The sequence below is a fragment of the Rhinatrema bivittatum genome, chromosome 13 (genome assembly GCF_901001135.1).
Source record: "Rhinatrema bivittatum chromosome 13, aRhiBiv1.1, whole genome shotgun sequence".
Lineage (NCBI taxonomy): Eukaryota > Metazoa > Chordata > Amphibia > Gymnophiona > Rhinatrematidae > Rhinatrema > Rhinatrema bivittatum.
Window position 1 is genome coordinate 50,400,293 of NC_042627.1, and position 20,246 is coordinate 50,420,538.

The following is a 20,246-nucleotide window of genomic DNA, read 5'->3' on the forward strand; positions in this document are numbered from 1 at the left end:
GATGATGTGAAGATACTATATATTTTCTCTAAGTTGTAATCTTTTGGGACTACTACATTTAGATTCCAAATTTTATTCTCTAAAGAAATTTGGGAGCACTTTGTGCATGTCTGAGTCAAAATATTTTGATCATCGAACTAGTTCATAATCGAGAGAAAGGGCCATTGCAAAGCAAGTTACCAGAATATTTCTTTCTTGAGAATTTCCCTTCTTGAGAAAATGTTTTTTAAAGTGTATGTTTTTACCCACCAGGAAACTTGCTCTGAGAGGCATATGATATGATTAGCTTCAGGTTATCAATATTACAGTATAAGACAGAACGCAGATGACCTTTATTCTGAGACCATATTGAATCTACTAAATGTCTTTATTAAACATTCGAGTGCATGCCTTTGGGCTTCTGGTTATGGTATAATCGATATCACATATTGCATACTAAACTTGCCAAAATGTACTTGCTCTTACTGATCTGTCCATTATTACTTGTAATGCTTGTTCTGTAGCCATGTGGATATTATTTTATTTTTATGAGCAAACAGCTATGTATGGGGACCAGTACTGACTACAGCCCCAAGAGAAAAGAATCAATGCCCTCAACAGCTTTGAACTACAAAAGTACACTTGATGCAAAAAATAAAGGGCTAATCTTCAAAGGAACATATGGTGTGTTACTGTTTGGCAGATGGCTGGGGATCAATGGCAATCCATGAGCAGTTATGAGCAAGCTGAAGGCAGCTCTATACAAAGGTTCTGAGGGTGATTTTACTCGCCTGGGTGCACAATCTGAGGGTGATTTACAACTCGCCTGGGTGCACAATCTTCAGGTATTTTGTACCCACGGACTTTGTACCTAATTTTGAAAGGGAAAATATGCGCACACATTCCTTTTGAAAATAGCTCATGGGCACACATGCTTTTACCACGAGCAAATTTTGTTTTTACTGAAAAACAATGTACATAGATTTGAAAATCAGATCTATTTGTGCTGTTTTCCAACACCACTTTAAACATGCTTGCAGAAACTCCTGCCATCAGTCCAGCTAAAAGTACAGGTGTTATGGAAGCCCAAATTTTATTTAACTTTAAAATTTTAGACTGCTGTCCATCCTTTTCCCCTAGCTGGTATATTTTAAAGTTAGTTGTTATGATATAATTTTCTTTAATGTAAAAAAAAAAAAAAAAGAAATATAATTGACATCCTGATCAAGATACCAACATATCAAAGTACCAAATGATAAAAGGTTACCCGGGTATGATGTCCATAAAATAAGCCAAGTTATAAACAGATTAATCTTATCCATGCCCAACTAAAATGCCTGGGGCCGACTTTGCTAAATCAGGTCAACCAGATATATCAACTTCAAGACGTGTGGTGGTGAAGGAAGGGCAAAGGAAGAGACAGCCCCTGCAACTTTGATATTTATTTATTTATTTATTTATTTAAAATTTTTATATACCGGCATTCATGTTGCAAACACATCATGCCGGTTTACATATAACAGGGGTGTACAGTAAACAATTCAATAACCTATTTGTGTAGAAGGAAGCAGTTACAAATAACAAGGTAATAGAACTGGGAGGAGAGAAGAAAAGAAAGAGAATAACATTAGGTATAGGTATTTACATTAGTAATAACATTTTTACATGTGGAAGTGGTAGAATCTGGCTGAATAGAATTAATCGGTGTCCGGGAAAGCTTTTTTAAACAGCCAGGTCTTAAGTCTCTTCCTGAAGGTTGGGAGGCTGGGCTCCTGTCTAAGGTCCGGTGGGATGGAGTTCCATAGAAGGGGGCCGGCTGTTGAAAAGGCCCGATCTCTCAAGGTAATGTGTTTGGTAGTTTTGGCTGGGGGCACTTGAAGAGATCCTCTGAGTGTGTCTCTTGTTGGTCTGGAGGAGTTATAAATTTGGAATGGGACTTGTAAGTCGAGTGGGGTGTGTTGATGGATGGTTTTGTATATTATGGAAAGAGATTTGTAGAGGATTCTAAAGTGAACAGGCAACCAGTGGAGATCTTTTAGGATTGGAGATATATGGTCCCTCCTCCTGGAGTTTGTCAGTAATCTTGCCGCAGCGTTTTGTAACATCTGGAGGGGTCTAGTATAGGAGGAAGGTAGGCCCAGAAGGATAGAGTTACAGTAATCGATCTTAGAAAAAATGATAGCTTGTAGAATGGTTCTGAAGTCCTGAGTGTGGAAGAGTGGTCTAATTCTTTTCAGAACTTGGAGTTTGTGGAAACAGTCCTTGGTGGTTCTGTTGATGTAAGCTTTAAGGTTCATCCGGTTATCAATTAATACTCCTAGATCTCTCACCTGTGTAGTAGTTGGGATAGTTGGAGGATTAGAGATGGCATTATTATCTGGGGAGATGAGAAGCAGTTCTGTTTTAGAGGAGTTTAAAACTAGGTTTAGGTTAGCCAGGAGATGTTTAATTTCGAAGAGACAGTTTTCCCAGTGAACCAATGTTTTTGTGTAAGATTCTTTAATGGGTATCACGATCTGGATGTCGTCGGCGTAGAGGAAATGTTTGAGGTTAAGGTTGGAGAGGAGTTGGCAGATAGGTAAAAGATAAATGTTAAAGAGTGTAGGTGACAGTGAGGAGCCCTGGGGGACACCTATGGATGCGTCCATTCGTGAAGATTCTTTGTTCTGTATCTTAACCTTGAAGCCTCTGTTGGAGAGAAAAGATTTAAACCATGAGAGAGCTGTGCCTGAGATACCTATAGAAGCCAGAATGGAAGTGAGAATGGAATGATTGACCGTATCAAAGGCGGCTGATAGGTCCAGTAGAATTAAGAGGAAGGATTGGCCTTTGTCAAGGCCCATTAATATGAAGTCAGACATGGAGATGAGGAGGGATTCTGTGTTCAGTGACTTGCGAAATCCGTATTGTGATTGGAATAGGATTTTGTTTTCTTCTATGTATTCGGAGAGTTGAGTATTGACAACTTTTTCTAGAATCTTGGCTATGAATGGGAGATTGGCGATAGGACGGAAGTTGTTGGGGTCTTTAGGATCCAAGTTGGGTTTCTTGAGTAGAGGTTTGATGGAGGCCAATTTGAGGTCGTCAGGATATAGTCCTTGGGAGAGTGAGCAGTTTATGATGTCCGACAAGGTTTTAGCGATGGAGTCAGGGATGGCCAGGAGCAGTTTGGTGGGGATAGTATCCAAAGGATGGGAGGAAGGTTTCATTCTTCTTATAAGAGTTTGTATCTCTAAGATAGAGATGGGTTCAAGTGTTTCCAGACCATTGTTGTTGAGGGATGATTGTTGAAGAGACTGGTAAAGAGCAGGGTCGGTGGGATTAGAAGGCAGATGAGTTAGAAGGCTGTTGACTTTGTTGTGAAAATGAAGAGCAAGTTCTTCAGCTTTGGGTTGTGCTAGGTCGTTGGGAATCTCCTGTGGGATGATTTGGGTGAGATTGGAGACATAGGCGAAGAGGGCTTTTGCGTCGAAGATTAAGTGGTGAATCTTGGATGCATAGTAGTCCCTTTTGGATTTAGAGGTAGTTGACTTGTATTGATGGAGGGTGGCTTTGTAGATGGATCGTGTATTGGTGCTTGGGGATTTGCGCCAGTCGCTCTCTTTCTGTATGTTTAGATTACTTTGTCTAGTTTCTGTATGTTTAGTTTCTGTATGTTTAGTTTCTGTATGTTTAGATTACTTTGTCTAGTTTGCTTGTTTTATTTTACATTGTTCATTACTCATGCTGATTGCTATGATGTATAAGCTGGTGTTAAGCACCAAATTAATGATGGTGACCTTTTGAAGCAACTATTTTTTTTTCCGTATCTATGGAAAACCATTGAAAAAAAATGATATTCTCTATCTCACACAGAGCAAAACAGATTGGGCAGGCATATATATATATATATATATATTTTTTTTTTTACTGAACTTTAATGTCACCAGGAATAGAGTCCACTTTCTTTATTGCATGCTCTATGGAAAAACATAAATGTCAGATAAAATAGAAATCTTATAATCTCCAGTTCTAGTTTGAGCCCATGTTGTCTTATGAATTCTACAATTACAAAACTACACATTAACAAATGAGAAGTCTGCCTAGCCAGTAAAAACGGGATAAAATTCTCTTTAGATATATACAATGAGTGAAAAGAGTACTGCAAGGAGAACAGTGAGTACAGAGAATGAAGGGAAGAGCGTTTAGTGAAGAAGAGATTCAGAAGAAAGTAGCAAGCCTGTACAAATAATTTTACTTGGTTTTCACACTAGAAAGAGAGCGTGATGGACTAAAGACAAAAGGCAAGGGCATAAGGGACTGTGGAGTGAACATGAGGAGGCCAACATTTAGCACTGCATAGTTGGATAAATAGGGACTTATTCAATGAAGTGGAAGCCGCTGAATATCCAGCTATGTTCAGCGGCTCACTTAGCTGGCTAAGTATCTGGCTAAGTAGATGGCTGGATATCTTGGGGTGGGCAATGGGTGGATCAGGGCTGAGCTACTTATACAGTTACCTTAAAAATAGAAACAGAAATGCCATGGCAGAAAAGGACCAAATGGTCCATCCAGTCTGCCCAGCAAGCTTATGGTAGTATCTGCTGTGCCATGCAAGTCACCCCCATACTTATCAGTTTCCCAGACCGTCAAAGTCAGAGCCCTTGTTGGTTGCTGTTTGAGTCCAATTACCCATTACCTCTTGCTGTTGAAGCAGAGAGCAATGTTGGAGTTGCTTCAATAGTATCAGGCTTATTGATTAAGGGTAGTAGCAGCCGCATCAGCAAGTTACCCCCATGCTTATTTGTTTACCCCGTAAAATTCAATGTCCTTGTTGGTTGCTGTCTGAATCTAATTCCCCTTTTCCTCTTTTTCCCCTGCTGCTGAAGCAGAGAATAATGATGGAGTTGCATCAACAGTATGAAGGCTTATTGGTTAAGGGTAGTAACTGCCACACCAGCAAATTATCCCCACAAACTCTTTTCTTCATTCCCATCCTCTAGCCTTTAGGGATCCACAGTCTTTATCCCATGCCCCTTTGAAATCTTTCACCATTTTTGTCTTCACCACCTCCTCCAGAAGGGCATTCCAGGCATCCACCACCCTCTCCATGAAGAGGGTGGTAGATGCAGAGCGTGGTGGATGCCTGGAACAGATAAGTTCCAATATTTGGAATTATCTTGTTAAGTTAACCAAATAAGACAAATCGGCTCGAAAGCAGGTGTAAAGTTAGCCGTATATAACTTATCTGGCTAACTAGAACTTATCCAGGTATATTCAGTGGCATAGCTGTGCCACTGAATATCTCTTCCAAGTTAGCCAGATAAATTATGTCTGGTTAACATAGATAGCCTATATCTTTCATTACTGAACCCATTATCATTTGCTAAGTTGGTATTACCAGCACAAATGGAAGAGAATAAGGCAATATGACCTGTTGGAGTATAACCCAGAACATTGAAGGAGCTCAAGGAGGTACTGACAGTACCCCCCTCATAGTGCTATTCAACTTATCACTTGAAACAGTGGAGGATCCAAAAGACTGGAGAAAAGCAAATGAAGTAGCACACCACAAAGCTAAAAACAAAAAGAAAGCAGAATACTACAGATCCATTAGTTTGAAACTGGTGGACAAAGTCATGAAAACATTATTGAATGATTTAATGCAATATGGTGAAGCCAGTGGGTTACAGAATCTAGGCAACAGTTTCATATGGGGAAGATCTTATTGAAAAACTTCATTGAATTTTTTGATGAGGTGACCAGAGTGGTACATTTGGGGGTGGGGGTTGTGGGGGGAAGGGGTTGGGGGTAGGAAGTAGGAGGCAGTACATGTGGCCTAAGGCCTTTTATACTGTTGTACATAAAAGACTGGGGTGAACAAATTAGCTAGCATGCCAGATGGATGAAAAAATACAAACTGGGTGAGAAGTTAATTAAGCAACAGGTCTAACTCATAGTCAATGGGGTCTATTCTGGGGAAGTGAAAGTAACCAGTGGGGTGTCACAAGGATTAATCTAGACCCAGTGATCTTTAATGTTTTTATAATAGGGATGTGCTGTTATTTCATGTTATTTTTTAAACTAAACAATAGAAAAAAAATTGAATTTTGTGTTTATTTTCTATCATTTTTTGTGCTCACTATTTGCAAACAGTGTGCACTTGTGCACTATTTGCAAATAGTGTGCATTGGTACTCCCAATAATCAATTCTAGACAACTGTAACACCTCTTATGAGATACATAAAATATCAAGAAGATCTAGCCTGTATATAGCAAGAGTAAGGCTTCAGCAAACAGGTCATGCAGATGATGAAATGGACTCAGATAAAGGTAGTGAGGTAGGTAGAGCTTCTCTCTTTCTCTCTCAACATGTGCACGCATGTTATAAAATTTATTTATTTATTTATTTGAAGCTTTTATATACCGAGGTTTAGCGCATGCCTTCACCCCGGTTTACATTGAAACGAAACAATGGTACATAGAACAAGTAGTGAAACAAAAGTATATGCGTATATGCATATAACAGGTCATGGAGCAGGTTGTAACAGGAAATAACTAAAATAACTTAAGCCAAATAACGAAAATTAATATAGAAACGAAAAACGAGGAAGGTATATACAAACTCGTGCTCTAAATACAAGAAAGTATGAGTGGGAAATGAAGGAAAGAAGGGGGGGGGATTGGGTGGGAGGTAGGGGTCGGGGGGATAGAGGGGGAGGCAGTGGGAGGAGGAAGGGGTAAATATCTGCGGAAAAGAGAAGAGGGGAGAAGGAGGGGAGGCTTAAGGCATCACAATTGTAATTTGCTTAAATCATCATTGAAAGTCTGGCTGAAGATCCAGGTTTTCAGTTCTTTTTTGAATGATTTATTATCGATGATATTGGTGAGGTAGCATGGTAGGGCATTCCAGAGTTTTGGCCCAGCTATGGAGAGAGCTCTATTTCTGGTGTTCGTAAGCTTTGCCATGGGATATGTGGGTATTTCGAGTAGTCGTTTGTCAGAAGTTCTGGTGTTCCGTTGAGGTTTGTGGGGGTGGAACATTTTACTGACTGCGGAGTTATCTGTATTGTGTACTGCGTCGTGGATGATCGTCAGGGTTTTGTATTCTATTCTCTGAATGATTGGTAGCCAGTGTAGACTTTTTAATACTGGGGTGATGTGATCCGATTTTTTATTTCCGGTCAGTACTCTAGCAGCGGCATTTTGCAGTAACTGTAGTGGTTTTATGGTGGATTTGGGGAGACCTAGTAACATTGAGTTGCAATAGTCTAGGCTGCTGAAGATCAGGGATTGTAGTACTGTTCGGAATTCCTGATGGTGGAGGAGCGGTTTTAGGTGTTTTAGTACATGAAGTTTATAGAAACCTTCCTTGGTTTTGGCTGCTATGTTTGTTTTTAGGTTAAGATCTTTGTCGATCCATACGCCGAGGTATGACATATCCATATGTACGCACTAGAAAGCGTATGCACATGGATGCACGCACGCACCTTTTAAAATCTACCCCAGTGTGCACTATTTCCCAAAACAAACAAACACTCTAAAAAACAAAAAATAAAATCCCTGTAAATGAAAAACAAAGAAAAAAAAATCTCTAGAAAATGAAAAAAGGAAACAAAGACAAAAAAAAAAACAATTACAGGTAGTTTGCTCATCCTGAACACTAAGTATTATTTCCAAGCAGTGTGTCTCGGGCAGTCCAGAAAACTCATACTGGATTCAAGGAACACTTAAAAGCAATTATTTGGGTTATATTTAGGTTGCAACCATGATCTTCTCTTCAAGTGGGCAATTTACAAAGCCATTTCCATGGGTATAAAAATGTTTTGCTTACAAAAATGGGGTTTTTGAAAAACTGCTCACCGTGCTATTAGCACTACACATACAATTTCACCCATGGTGAAAGATGTTCCCAGGAGTGGGATTAAGGAGCAGCTTTCAAGTACACGCATACTCTTTAATTTTCATAAGTATGAGTGCAACTCTGCTTGGAAAAAGTACCCTCTCAAAGCAGATGCAAAGTGGTGCAGGTATTTTTATCTTGGGGAAATCTTCAAAGGAATGACAGCTGGTACAATTCTGCAGGTGAAAAGTACCCACTGACTGCACGTCTGCAGGAATTCTCCTCCAAAGTACTAGAACTTGCAATAAAGAAAGCTTATATTCTGAAGTTATTTCCATATATTTTATAATACAGTGTATCAGCTATTGGGATGACCAAGTGGCTAACGATACAGTGCTCTGTGGTGCGCGTGGAGCTGGGGTGGGACAGAAGATGGTGACTGCTCCATTTGCTGCCCTTGTAGGTCAATGGGCAAGGCTGAAGGCTGCCTCAGAGGAGGTACCCCCCTCTAACCCTACGGTCGATGTCATTCTTGGTACTGCCCTTGGCATGCTGCTTAGGGTGGGGGCAGCAGAGGGTTTTACAAAAAAGGGCACACATATGGACCAATGAAACATTTCATGATGGAAACTATGCAATCACAAAAGCTACTGCAACATCTTTTTTTGTTGGTCCAATAAAAAGGCAATCATGACCTACAAAGGTTCCAGTTTTCTCCAGGGTCAACAGGGCTTCTAGAACATTGTACTGCAGGATAATGTCTGTCAAATTCATCCATGCAAAGAGATGACATGGAAATAACTAAAATCTTCACAATCTCTTGATGCTCCTTTGCATTAATTTTTAAACTATTCCTGATGGTGTTAAAATCATATTCCTTCTGTGCTTACTCAGATAGTTATTCATCTATCATGATTTACTTTAAACTTGCTGACCTCTGCTGTTCCTTGATTAAAGTAAAAGGAACATATAATATACCAAGAATATTCACGTTCTGTGCAATAATTTTGTCTTGCATCAGAACACCTTTAAAACTGAAGTTTTTCAAATAATATTTCAGCTCCATGTAAATAAATCATTTATGCTTGAAACACTGAAATGATCTTGCATACAAATGAGCTCATGTAATTTAAAAACAGTCTCCATGGACATAAACTTTGTTCTAGACTTTTATGCACAAAGATCCAGCATAAACTATTCTAACCTCAGTCAAGAAGGATAATATACCAGTGGAGACCATATATCAAAGATATCCTGCAGTTTCATTCAAGTTAATATTTGTTGCTACCAAGGCATTTCTCTTTTGCATGATCAGATATCATCCTTAACTGAGATAAAACTACCCCTGTGATGGCCACTGCCTCTGGTGCCACAAGTTTAGGTGCTCGAGCATTGCTATCACTGCCATGCTGCCATCTGGGTCTACTGCCTTTTTGTCACTTGTCCTGTACTGTGATTGAGCAATGGGGCCTCTTATGAGTCATCAGGTTCCCAGTGCCTCACCCCTCATAGGTTTTCCATAGTAACAGGAAACCCATGTGGGAGGAGGTGGTGAGCTGCTGCAGAGCCTGTCAAAGAGAGAAGGTGTTCAGGAAGCCCCATGCCAAATGTGGTGCAGCGATTCAGAGGTGAGAAGGGATGCCTAGAGAGAGAGGAGGATCTGGAAAGAACCATGTGTGTGTGTGGGGGGGGGGGGAGGTCCCTTCACCTCTGATGACTTCCTCCTTCCTTCCCAATTGCCTATGGGCACCCACAGTTTAAATCTAGGCCTGCCCCATAAACCTACTGAACAGAACACAAAAAATCAGTACAATAATGTACAGCCTCGAGTAAGCCCAACTGCTTAAGAATAAAACAACAGCATAATTGTGACAAGAGGCTGATCACGCCCCATCCTGGACTGCTACCAGATAGAACAAAATAACCAAGATAACTTGCAGAATACAGTCCCCTTCATGCTGTTTTAGGTTTGTTACTTCACTGATAACAACACAGTTCCTTTCTAGAAACAGTAGTGTGTTCCACCCATATATAGCAAACATCATATATAGGTAGGTCAAAAATTCTATTCCACACTCTGTAACTCCCTGTTAAAGTAGTAACATTTTCATTATTTGAGTCAGGTCTGGAGCTGCAGGCTTTCACGGGACTATGCCAACCTGGAATGGTAGCTCTAGGATTACTCGCAGTCTGCCTCCCACCAGCCCTTGCTCCTTTGGATCCTATCCTCCCTGACAGCCTCCTGTCTCTCCCAACTTCTTGACTCTCTCTTTGTTGGCTGCTCTTTTCCAGTTTTTCCCAAGGGACTATAATTTCTGCTTAACATAGAAACATAGAAACATAGAAATGACGGCAGAAGAAGACCAAACGGCCCATCCAGTTTGCCCAGCAAGCTTCACACATTTTTTTCTCATACTTATCTGTTTTTCTTAGCTCTTTGGTTCTATTTCCCTTCCACCCCCACCATTAATGTAGAGAGCAGTGATGGAGCTGCATCCAAGTGAAATATCAAGCTTGATTAGTTAGGGGTAGTAGGGGTAGTAACCGCCGCAATAAGCAAGCTACACCCATGCTTATTTGTTTTACCCAGACTATGTTATTCAGCCCTTATTGGTTGTTTTTCTTCTCCCCTGCCGTTGAAGCAGAGAGCTATGCTGGATATGCGTGAAGTATCAGTTTTTCTTCTCCCCTGCCGTTGAAGCAGAGAGCTATGCTGGATATGCGTGAAGTATCAGTGAAGTATTAAGAACATCTGTTTCTATGACTCCTGAACCCTTATAACTGCAATACCCAACAAGCTCTTGGCTACAGTGACGTTACTTGATCTCTCACTTTCTTTGTTGCAGCTTCTTGTGCTTTCCTGGTACGCTAATTGCACCTTATTATTTGTCTGCTCCCAGCTGGATGGAGTCCTCAATCTATTATAGACGACAGCTTCCAACAGTCATACTTCTTTTAAAAAACATTCCTTCTTTCTCTTCTGCTGCTCCTTTTAAGATGCCCATTATGTTGGCGATTGCTCTCCCATGCCATCAGGGTAATTTTCAAAGGAAAATGTGAATGTAACATACTATCGTAGCAATTTTGAAAAGCCCATTTACCCTCGGTAAGTGCATCTAATATTTATTTATTTATTTATTTATAACTTTTTTTTATACCGAATTTCAAGTAACAGGGTTACTTATCATTCCGGTTTACATTACAACAAGTAGCAAATAATGACAAATATGTCTTACAATGAACAAGGATGTGAATAACTTGGAAAACATAACTAGGATAAAAGAACCATGTGTGCATTTACAACAAATTGGATTAAAGGGATTTTAAGCTAAATAGGAGGGAAATTAACTAATGGAGGGGGAAGGGGGAGGGAGTTACTGTGGCTGAGTAACGTAGACTTAGGTCATGGGTAGCGAAAATCTGTGACAGTCTGTGGGAGTTATGGATGACTCATGAAACTATGGGAATGCTTGGCCAAATAGCCATGTCTTGAGTCTTTTCTTGAACGTGGTAGGGCAATGAATCAGCCTGAGCTCAGGGTGAAGCAAATATAGGTAAATCCTTTGAACAATTCAATAGCATATATATGTATAGTATAACTGAATATACCCAGTTACGTAAAAGTTACCTGGATAAGTTTATCCAGCTAATTTTTAGGAATGTCCTGACTTATCTGGCTTTTTAGCCAAAAAAAAAGTTAGTCAGTGTGGTCAGACTGGCAGGACTATTAAATCCCATAGTTTGGCTAAACCCAGGTCTTAACTGGAGAAACCACTTCCGATATTGACCCTATATTTTCTCATGCTGGAGAGGGAAAAGCCACCAAAATCTTCCATTCCTCTCTGTGACCCATATGACTGCATCCTTATAGCCCAAATTTTTAATCTTTTCTTCCTTAACAAGACAGACCCACAGCTCAAACCCACAACCCTGAAGTTAAGTAATTAGAGTTTCAATCACCGTAACATTGTAACTTGTATTCTTCTGGGGTTATCAGCAGTCAATTCACAATGATGAAAATTACCCAAATGGGGGAGTCACAGGATTCATAGCAGAGCTAAGCAGCAGAGCGAAATAAATACACTCTATACATCCTCTTCCTTTTGCAGAGCCTTTAGATCGTAATCTGGTTCTCAAACATCCCTATTATCTTAGGCATCTTTCATACAAACCTCATTAGTACTCACATCCCTTCACAGAATTTTTCTCAGCTGTACTTTTCAGTAAAATCCAGAGAATTCTTACAGGGTAGTTATGGTCCATATATCTTCTTAGATGCCATTAGGCACTATTGAGGAGCCCAGTTATAGTACTCTTGCTTCCATGGTGGCATGGTCTTGTATGTTCACCCGCATACCTACCAGGAATTGCTGCTGAATGCCAGAAGTCTTCCCAAACCCCAAGTCAAATCCAGAATTATACACATCCTCTCTGAGAACTTTATATACCGCAGGGCATAATCCCTCTAGAGATCCTTTATAATACCCTTATTTAAAGTGATAGCCAAGAATTATGCCATACTCTTCTATGCAGTACAAATCACAAATTAAAAGTAGAGGTTAAGTGACAAAATGGGATGAAGGTAAAAAGGAACCATTATTAATGGTATAGGACCAAGATTTAGGGTCTAGGTTAAGGGTGACACTATTCTGACCTAATGAAACAAATGAAGTTCTTGAAAGCTAGCTACACATCTATTTACTTCGGTACAAAGATTATAATCTATAACTTATTTGCCAGCCTTTCTTTCAACAAATAGTTGATTATCTGGAAACGGCTGATTCAGTGTTTCAGTACATCATAGGTTTCTCTGTCTTTCTAAACTATAATATTCGATTTTGGATTACATGTCATCATAATGTGAAATGCAAATATTAACTCTGAAAAATCTTACATCTTAGCTGGAACTTTTAATAAAAACAAACAGTGAAGTCATAAAATGAAGCAGAACAACAAATCAATGAAATTTAAGCTCATTGTACTTCCTTAGTAACTACTTGTATAGCTTTATAAGAGTCTTTAATTTTATTATATATCTAAATTACAAATAACTTCATGGCGCCAGCTTTCTTTGCCCTTTTCTCACTAATCTTGATCCCATAGGGCCTTGAGAGGCAGTTATGAAAGTTGTACTTTAATGGCAATAAGAAAAAAGGCTTGATGCACTGTCTACAATTTGTATATATTTATGCCTTGTAACAAGTTGTATAAGCCCAGAGGTTGTACAGATGAAATTGGAATTCTCTCTCTTGTAGGACCCTGGTAGAAAATCTAGCAGTATCCTATCCCTATCCTGTAATTTGAATGCTATGCACCCTGTGACTGATTATTGGCTCTTGAGCTCTGGATGCCAGTACTTATTTTGTTTATATTCTGCTTTGTCAGGCACTTCAAAGTGGATTACATGCAGAGGGTTTCCAATCAAGAGAGAGAGAAAGAGAGAGAGACGGTATATAAACATCAATATATCACTCTTTATCACTGTAAGAGGGGGCACTTTTAACTTGGAGTGGGGTTTGGGGAGGGAGGGGCAGTTTTGGGGGGATGGTTTTACATACACAGTAGGAAGTACGAACAGGAAAGTACACATCACTGAAGATTTTCTGTCATTTCAATTGATGAAAGATACAAGAGGAGTTGATTTGTACAATGCCCTCTCTACCTAGCTTCAAACAAGCTAGGTAGAGTGCAACAAGCTAGGTAGAGAGTACATTGTACAAATCTCTTGCCTTCAAATCGTGAAGGCACTTTGGAGACTGTATTGAATTATAGAGAACAATTTTGGATATACACTTTGAAGTCTGTAATTCCTTCTGGTCTAAATGCTGAAACAGAATAGTATTTGTTAATCTAACAGTGATGGATACAGATCATGTCAGAATGCATTCTGATTTGATTGATTGTGCAAAGAAAATGAGAATACCTGGTTACTGATCATGTCATTGAGGTTTGACATTTTCATTGGTAATTTTCTAAAAAAAGGCAACCCATGAATTTCCGGGGGTTGGAATCAAACCTGAAGAAGGAGGTCTCAACTGGATGGTGATATTGCTGTTTTGCTCCTTGTGCTACAAACTGAATTCTATATTAACTTTACTTATACTGTACCTTTATAGATTAAATGCTGCTTAAAAAATGAATATCCCCTGATGCAGAAATAGACACTTGGGGAGAATTGAGAGAACATTAGTGGCAACATATAAGATAAGTGTGTGCATATATATTTGAAAAATAGTTTTATCTGCAGCAAAAAAATGAAATAAGTGAACATTGTAAGGACTGATGATTATGCATAAAGCGAAGAAGGTAGGTTGACCAGTAGTGCTTATTATGATGGTCCAACTACATTTGGCGTGTCACAAGTGGGAACAACTTTGTACATTGAAGATATATTGAATATAAGAAGTAATCCAAATAGACATTACATCTCTTCCTTCAAACCATTTTCCTTTTTTGTCTCAACTATTGCAATATTCTCTTCACTGATCCTCTGGGATCCTTACTTTGTCCTTCATAAATCCTTCTAAACTCTGCTGCCAGATTTTTCTTCTCCTGGGTTCCCTTCACTGACTTCCTATTAAGATCCTGCCTCCTTTTTTTAAAGTCTTCATGATCAATTGCATGCATGGTCTGACTCCTCCTTTTCTTTCCATTCTTATTTACTATTATTTTGCTTGATGCTCTCCTCACTCTCAATCATGTAAACTCCTCAACACCCCTTGTACAGAGAGCTCCACCCACATTTTCCCCCTTCTTGTACACCTCTACAGCAACAACATACCTTCTGATATCCAATGTGTTCCCCAAGCTAATTCCCTTCTAGCCCTGGATACCCCTCTCCCCCCATCAAAATGCTTAAATTCCCATCTATGCTGCTGCCTACTCTGTTCTCCTTGCTCTGTACTGTGTGGCTACCACACACACGCAAACCCTCACATACATACATAAAGTTATTCTTGTATTAGCTGGGTAAAATGCCATGTAAAAACCAAAACTATTGTACATTCCTTCAACAAATATGCATATATGAGAATATTGCCTAATTTATTTCCCATATACTTCTATTAAATACCTACCTTGAGAAACCTGCGTGTCTATAAATTTCTTGATCAAGGCATCGGTAGTTTGTGTGTAAAGGTTAAGAGCATATCTGAGAGAGTGTAGGTCTGGGCTTTTCTCCAGGAAATTCTTTTTTAGACCACTTCCTCCAGCATGAAAGTATTGCTAGAAAGTTAAAAAAAAAAAAAAGATTTATTAAAAAGAATTTGAAGAAAGGAGCAGCAAAACTATATAATAATATTTTTAAATAAAACTTATCAGTCTGGAAGTTTTCATTTTATTTACAACTGCAGTAATTTAATAAGCCTCAGTAAAAAAAAAAAAAAAAAAAAAATGCACTTCACTGCGCCTTAGTAAACAGACCTCAATATTTGAAAATATGTCATAAGTTGCAATCTTTCATGCCTATTTCCAGAAAGTGTTCCCCAACGGAGTTGTCCGTCTGGTCTTCCCTGTGGTATTTGATCTTGTGGCAGTATGAATTATTTCTTGTTTTTAATATTTGGCCTGGCTTACCAATATCTCACCATTTTCTTCTTTTAAATTTCAGTTAAAAGCTTGCTTTTTTTTTTTTTTTACTAGTTTTTGCTTCAGATCAGGTGTTTGCCTGAAGGCCAATACCAGCAGGGCAGGAAATATTTCTTTCAGTGCTTCTAAAAGAAATTCAGAATGACTAAAATGGCACATTCCACTGCATTGTACCATGCTGCAAACTATGCCAAGACATACCAGAGAACCCCATAATCACCTGTAGCGGTACCCCCATTTCTGTTGATGACATCATCCAGGGTGCTATGGTTTACCAGAGTTCAAGTCCAGTGGAGGGGGAAGCTAACTTCCTGGGCCCCTGGCATGGTCAGTCTGCTATAAGTCGAATGGTTCATACTCCAACTGGATGATGCTCACCAGGTGTAGGAAAACTCAGAATTAAGACCAAAGAGGAGACTAATAACAAATAGAGGTGTGATCGATCATCTTAATGATCGATTTTGCCTGGGGGGGGGAGGGAAATCTTATCGACGTGGTTTTTTTTTTTTTTTTTAAATCGTTAAAAATCGTAAATCGAGGGAGGGCGGGAAAACCGGCACACCAAAAAAACCCTAAAACCCACCCCAAACCTTTAAAACAAATCCCCCACCCTCCCGAACCCCCCCAAAATGTTTTAAATTACCTGGGGTCCAGTGGGGGGGGGGGGGTCCCGACGCGATCTCCCTCTCTCTCTGGCCACGGCTGCATTGAGAAATGGTGCCGGTGGCCCTTTGCCCTTATCATGTGACAGGGCAAAGGTAGCGCTGGTGCCATTTTGGTTCCTGGCTCCCGATGTCACGCGTGCAGGAGATCGCCCCCGGACTCCCGCTGGACCCCCAAGGACTTTTGGCCAGCTTGGGGGGGGGGCCTCCTGACCCCCACAAGACTTGCCAAAAGTCCAGCGGGGGTCCGGGAGCGACCTCCTGCACGCGGGCCGTATTGCCAATCTTCAAAATGGCGCCGGCGCTACCTTTGCCCTCACTATGTCATACAGGCTGCTGGCGTGCCATCACCCGACCCGGGGGCTGGTCCGGAGGCCTCGACCACGCCCCCGGGCCGGCGCCACACCCCCAGGCCTGCCCCCGAAACGCCGCGTGACGCCCCCGAAACGCTGCGTCGTTTCGGGAACGCCCCCGACACGCCCCCTCCCCTTTTACGAAGCCCCGGGACTTACGCGCGTCCCGGGGCTCTGCGTGCGCCGGCGGCCTATGCAAAATAGGTGCGCCGGCGCGCGTGGGCCCTGCGCGCATAAATCCGGCCGGATTTACGCGCGCAGGGCATTTAAAATCCGCCCCATTGTGCATATTCTTAAAATCAGACCTGTTTGCAGCCCTCTAGGACTGGAGCGGCCTACCCTTAGTCTAGTATGTACCCAATTCTTGCTTCCTCCTGTAATGCTATGTGGGTTCAGCTTTAGTCTCTCATATTCTACCACTAAAAACCTTATTTTCCTGAAGCAAACTACATGGAAAGTACAACAGCCTTTTTTTTTTTTTTTATTTAAGATATCTCTTTCCTGAAGCAGAAATTAAATCAGCTCTTACATTTGATTTGATAAAGAAGAAACAAAAGTGAATAAATTACTTGAGAAAAAATCTATAAAAATGCTCCAGATTTTAGTAGTATCTATAAACATCTTATTAAGGTATTCTTGGAGGAAAATTGCATTCAGCATAACTATTAGCATATCTGTTTCCTTTGTATTAAATGGCAAACTACCTTCCTTTTCTTCTACGTGGGTGCTCAAATTCCCTAACCACTTGGCAGGGCAGACCAGTTTCAGAGTTTGCAGGCAGGGGAGGAGATCAGGAGCAAACTGTGATAATTTGTGTGGCTACAGAATACTGTGCTAATTTTGGAGACCATGCCTCCAAAAGGATACAGAGAGGATACAGGCAGTCCACAGAAAGGTTCCCAACATGGTGCAGACCCTGGACCAAACATCATTAGATAATTATCATTAATAATGCACATGTCAGTTTTTCTCTGTACTGCTCTTATTCCCTATCCTAGAATTTAGGCACTGGATAAAAATCCAGTGATTAAGAGGACCAACAGCCATCTCTCCTTTGGTCACCACAATGTGCCAACGAGCAACACAGACTACCCTAGACTCCCCCCCAGTTACCCCAGACCCTTTATACCTTTCAGAAATGGCTCAATCTTTTTATTTTATGACTTACATGCCACCCATAGCAGAAGTAAATTTACATGGCAAGGGACCCTAGCACGAGATTGTGCGCATAAGTATTTATGTACTGGTCTTAATGTGAAATCAGGAATGCCCATGCATCGCCCAGGCCATGCCCATACCCCTTTTTTTGCAAAAAGATTTTGTGCGCACAGTGGGAGATTCACGCAAATCCAGGTGGCAATTAAAATACGCTCGGTGCGCACGGCCCAACATATTCGCATATCTCTCGGTTTTGGCATGCGTCGGGCTTTTAAAATTCATCTTTTAGAATATAAGCCCTCTGGGGACAGGGAAATACCTACAGCACTTGAATGTAATCTTCTCTGAAGTGCTAAAATGCGGAATATAAATCAAATAAATAAATATGATAGCGACCTTCAAAGAATTCAAAAGTATAAACAATGCACTAAAAGCAACTGAAAAGGTTAGAACAAGGGGGTCATGACAGAGTCCTAGAGGATAGACTTTAGAGCAATATAGAGAAATATTTCTTTACAGAAAGGGTGGTGGAAACATGGATTGGCCTCCTAAAGGAGGTATTGAAGGCAACAACAATATCAGAAATCAATAAAGCATGGGACAACTCTAAAGGATCTTGCAAGGAAATAAAAATAAATTCAGAGGGCTTTGTGGTGTTGCAGAAAGAAGATATAATGGGTAGATCTGATGGATCTTTCCAGCTTTTATTTGCCATCCGATTCTATATCTCGAGCATGAAAATTTGGAACACTGAACACTGAAACCCCTATTTATTTCTCCTTCTAAATTATTTTCAAGCAATTTTGGTCTTTCTTGTACGGTAACTCCACCCCCTTAACGTACATACATTACATCACTATCAACAAATATATTTTCATTTTATTTTTTTCAGCTTTCTTATTATATTATTATACTTATTATATGATGATTTGTTTGGGTTTTCTTTACATTTTATTCTTCAACGAATGGACAATTTTCAGGATGTGTGGGAGGTCAAAAAGGAGTTAGAGATAGGTATTTTTGCTGGATCCTCGGAGTCCATGAAGAAGTGAGCACAACTGTCATTTGCTAATAACTTTTTGATTTTGCATTCTTTCTATACCTGATGCAGAACAAATTTGCATGACATATCAGGGGATCCAATAAGATCATGACAGGGGTATTCTTGGGGAGATCCATGTATTCCATGAATAGACAAGTTCAATTATGCCACCTAAAAACATTTTAGCTATGAGGCCACCTAATAATTTTTTGTTTTTTCATTTGATCCATTTTGCATTTTCCGGACATAGCGGGGGGGGGGGGGGTGTTATGACAATTCTCACTGGTATATATTATAAGTTTATGCTTTTGCAACTATTACAAATTTTCTGCACATCAGGGGGTCTATGAAGATCATAAAAGGGGTCATTTTTTGGGGAATCCATCTATATGAATACACATGCAAATTTATACATCTGGTAACATTTTGTTGTTTCCAACAGCATCCATGTCAAATTTTTAAGAGATGTTAGGTGGTTGACAAGGAAAGGATTTTTTCTTGGACTCCACACACGTGTATTCCATGAATAGATGCATGCAATTATGCCACTTAATATGTTTTTGGTTTAGCATCAATACACACTAAATGTTCAGGAGATACATGAGGGTAGGGGGCAGAGAGGAGTCGGACATGGTTCCCTTCCCTGAATGTATAGAGGCATGTGCATGAAAGTATGCACATATTTCAGAAAGTAGATTGTATTAATTTTGTGTGGAACTTCTAGTTATTTTCTTTTCAAGACTGGGAAAGCATTGGCTTTTAGGACCAGCCCTATCGTCATTAAGTTTGAAATACATTATTCTTATGTTTCAAATATATTTAGCTAAATGCACCTGACACTCAAATGGAGTACGTTTTTAAGCCTACTTGTTGAAGAGATCAAGGGAGACATAAGTGCATACATTTGTTAGCATTTTTGAACAATTTCTTTGTTAATTAAGACAGAATTATGCCAAATATTTCAATGCAAAGTGCTCTTTAGAAATGTCCAAATCTCTATTGCATTAAACCTCTCTGAGAAATTGCAAAAAAAAAAAAAAAAAATGTACTTCACATTAAACCAAATGTAGTAAAAAAGAAGATATGAATTCTGCTGATAAATTCAGATGAAGATGTGATAGAGAATTATATATATTATTATTAACATGTCTTCTTTACTGAGTTGACTGGCTTCAATGAAGATTAGACAAACCTTTTAGGTGAAAAACATTTAATTGGTTGGATTATGCAGGAATAAAGAATCAATACTGGATATTCTACTGAGCCCATAGAATGGAGACTGAAACTGGTTATTTCAGTATACTTCATTTTGTACCCCATTACCCATTAGAGAGCTTATAGGGCTAAATTTAAAAGCCCTACACACGTGACTGAGAGGCGCATGGGCCGCAAGGATTTTAAGAGGCCCGCAGCCACATGTGTATCTCCTGGTACGCGAATAAAAAAGGTTTGGCGAAAAAGGGGCGGGGTCTGGGCAGGGCGGGACTGCACCCATGAAGTCAGTTATATGCACTAGCACGCACAGGGATTCCACAACCGCATAACTTGCTTCTGCTATGGACAAACATGTAAGTAAATTAAAAAAAAAAAAGGTAGTGAACAGGGTTTTAGGGGTTGGGACTAGTAGGGTAAAAGGGAGGCAA

The 20,246-nt window shown here is 39.9% G+C and overlaps 1 protein-coding gene across 1 annotated transcript in view; it reads right to left on the minus strand.

Moving 5' to 3' along the window:
* UNC13C (unc-13 homolog C) overlaps positions 1–20,246 on the minus strand; it is a 688,103-nt gene that overhangs the window by 33,088 nt on the left and 634,769 nt on the right. Inside the window, exon 29 of the mRNA XM_029574856.1 lies at positions 14,878–15,025. Coding sequence (XP_029430716.1) covers positions 14,878–15,025 — 148 coding nt within the window. The remainder of the gene's footprint in view (positions 1–14,877; positions 15,026–20,246) is intronic.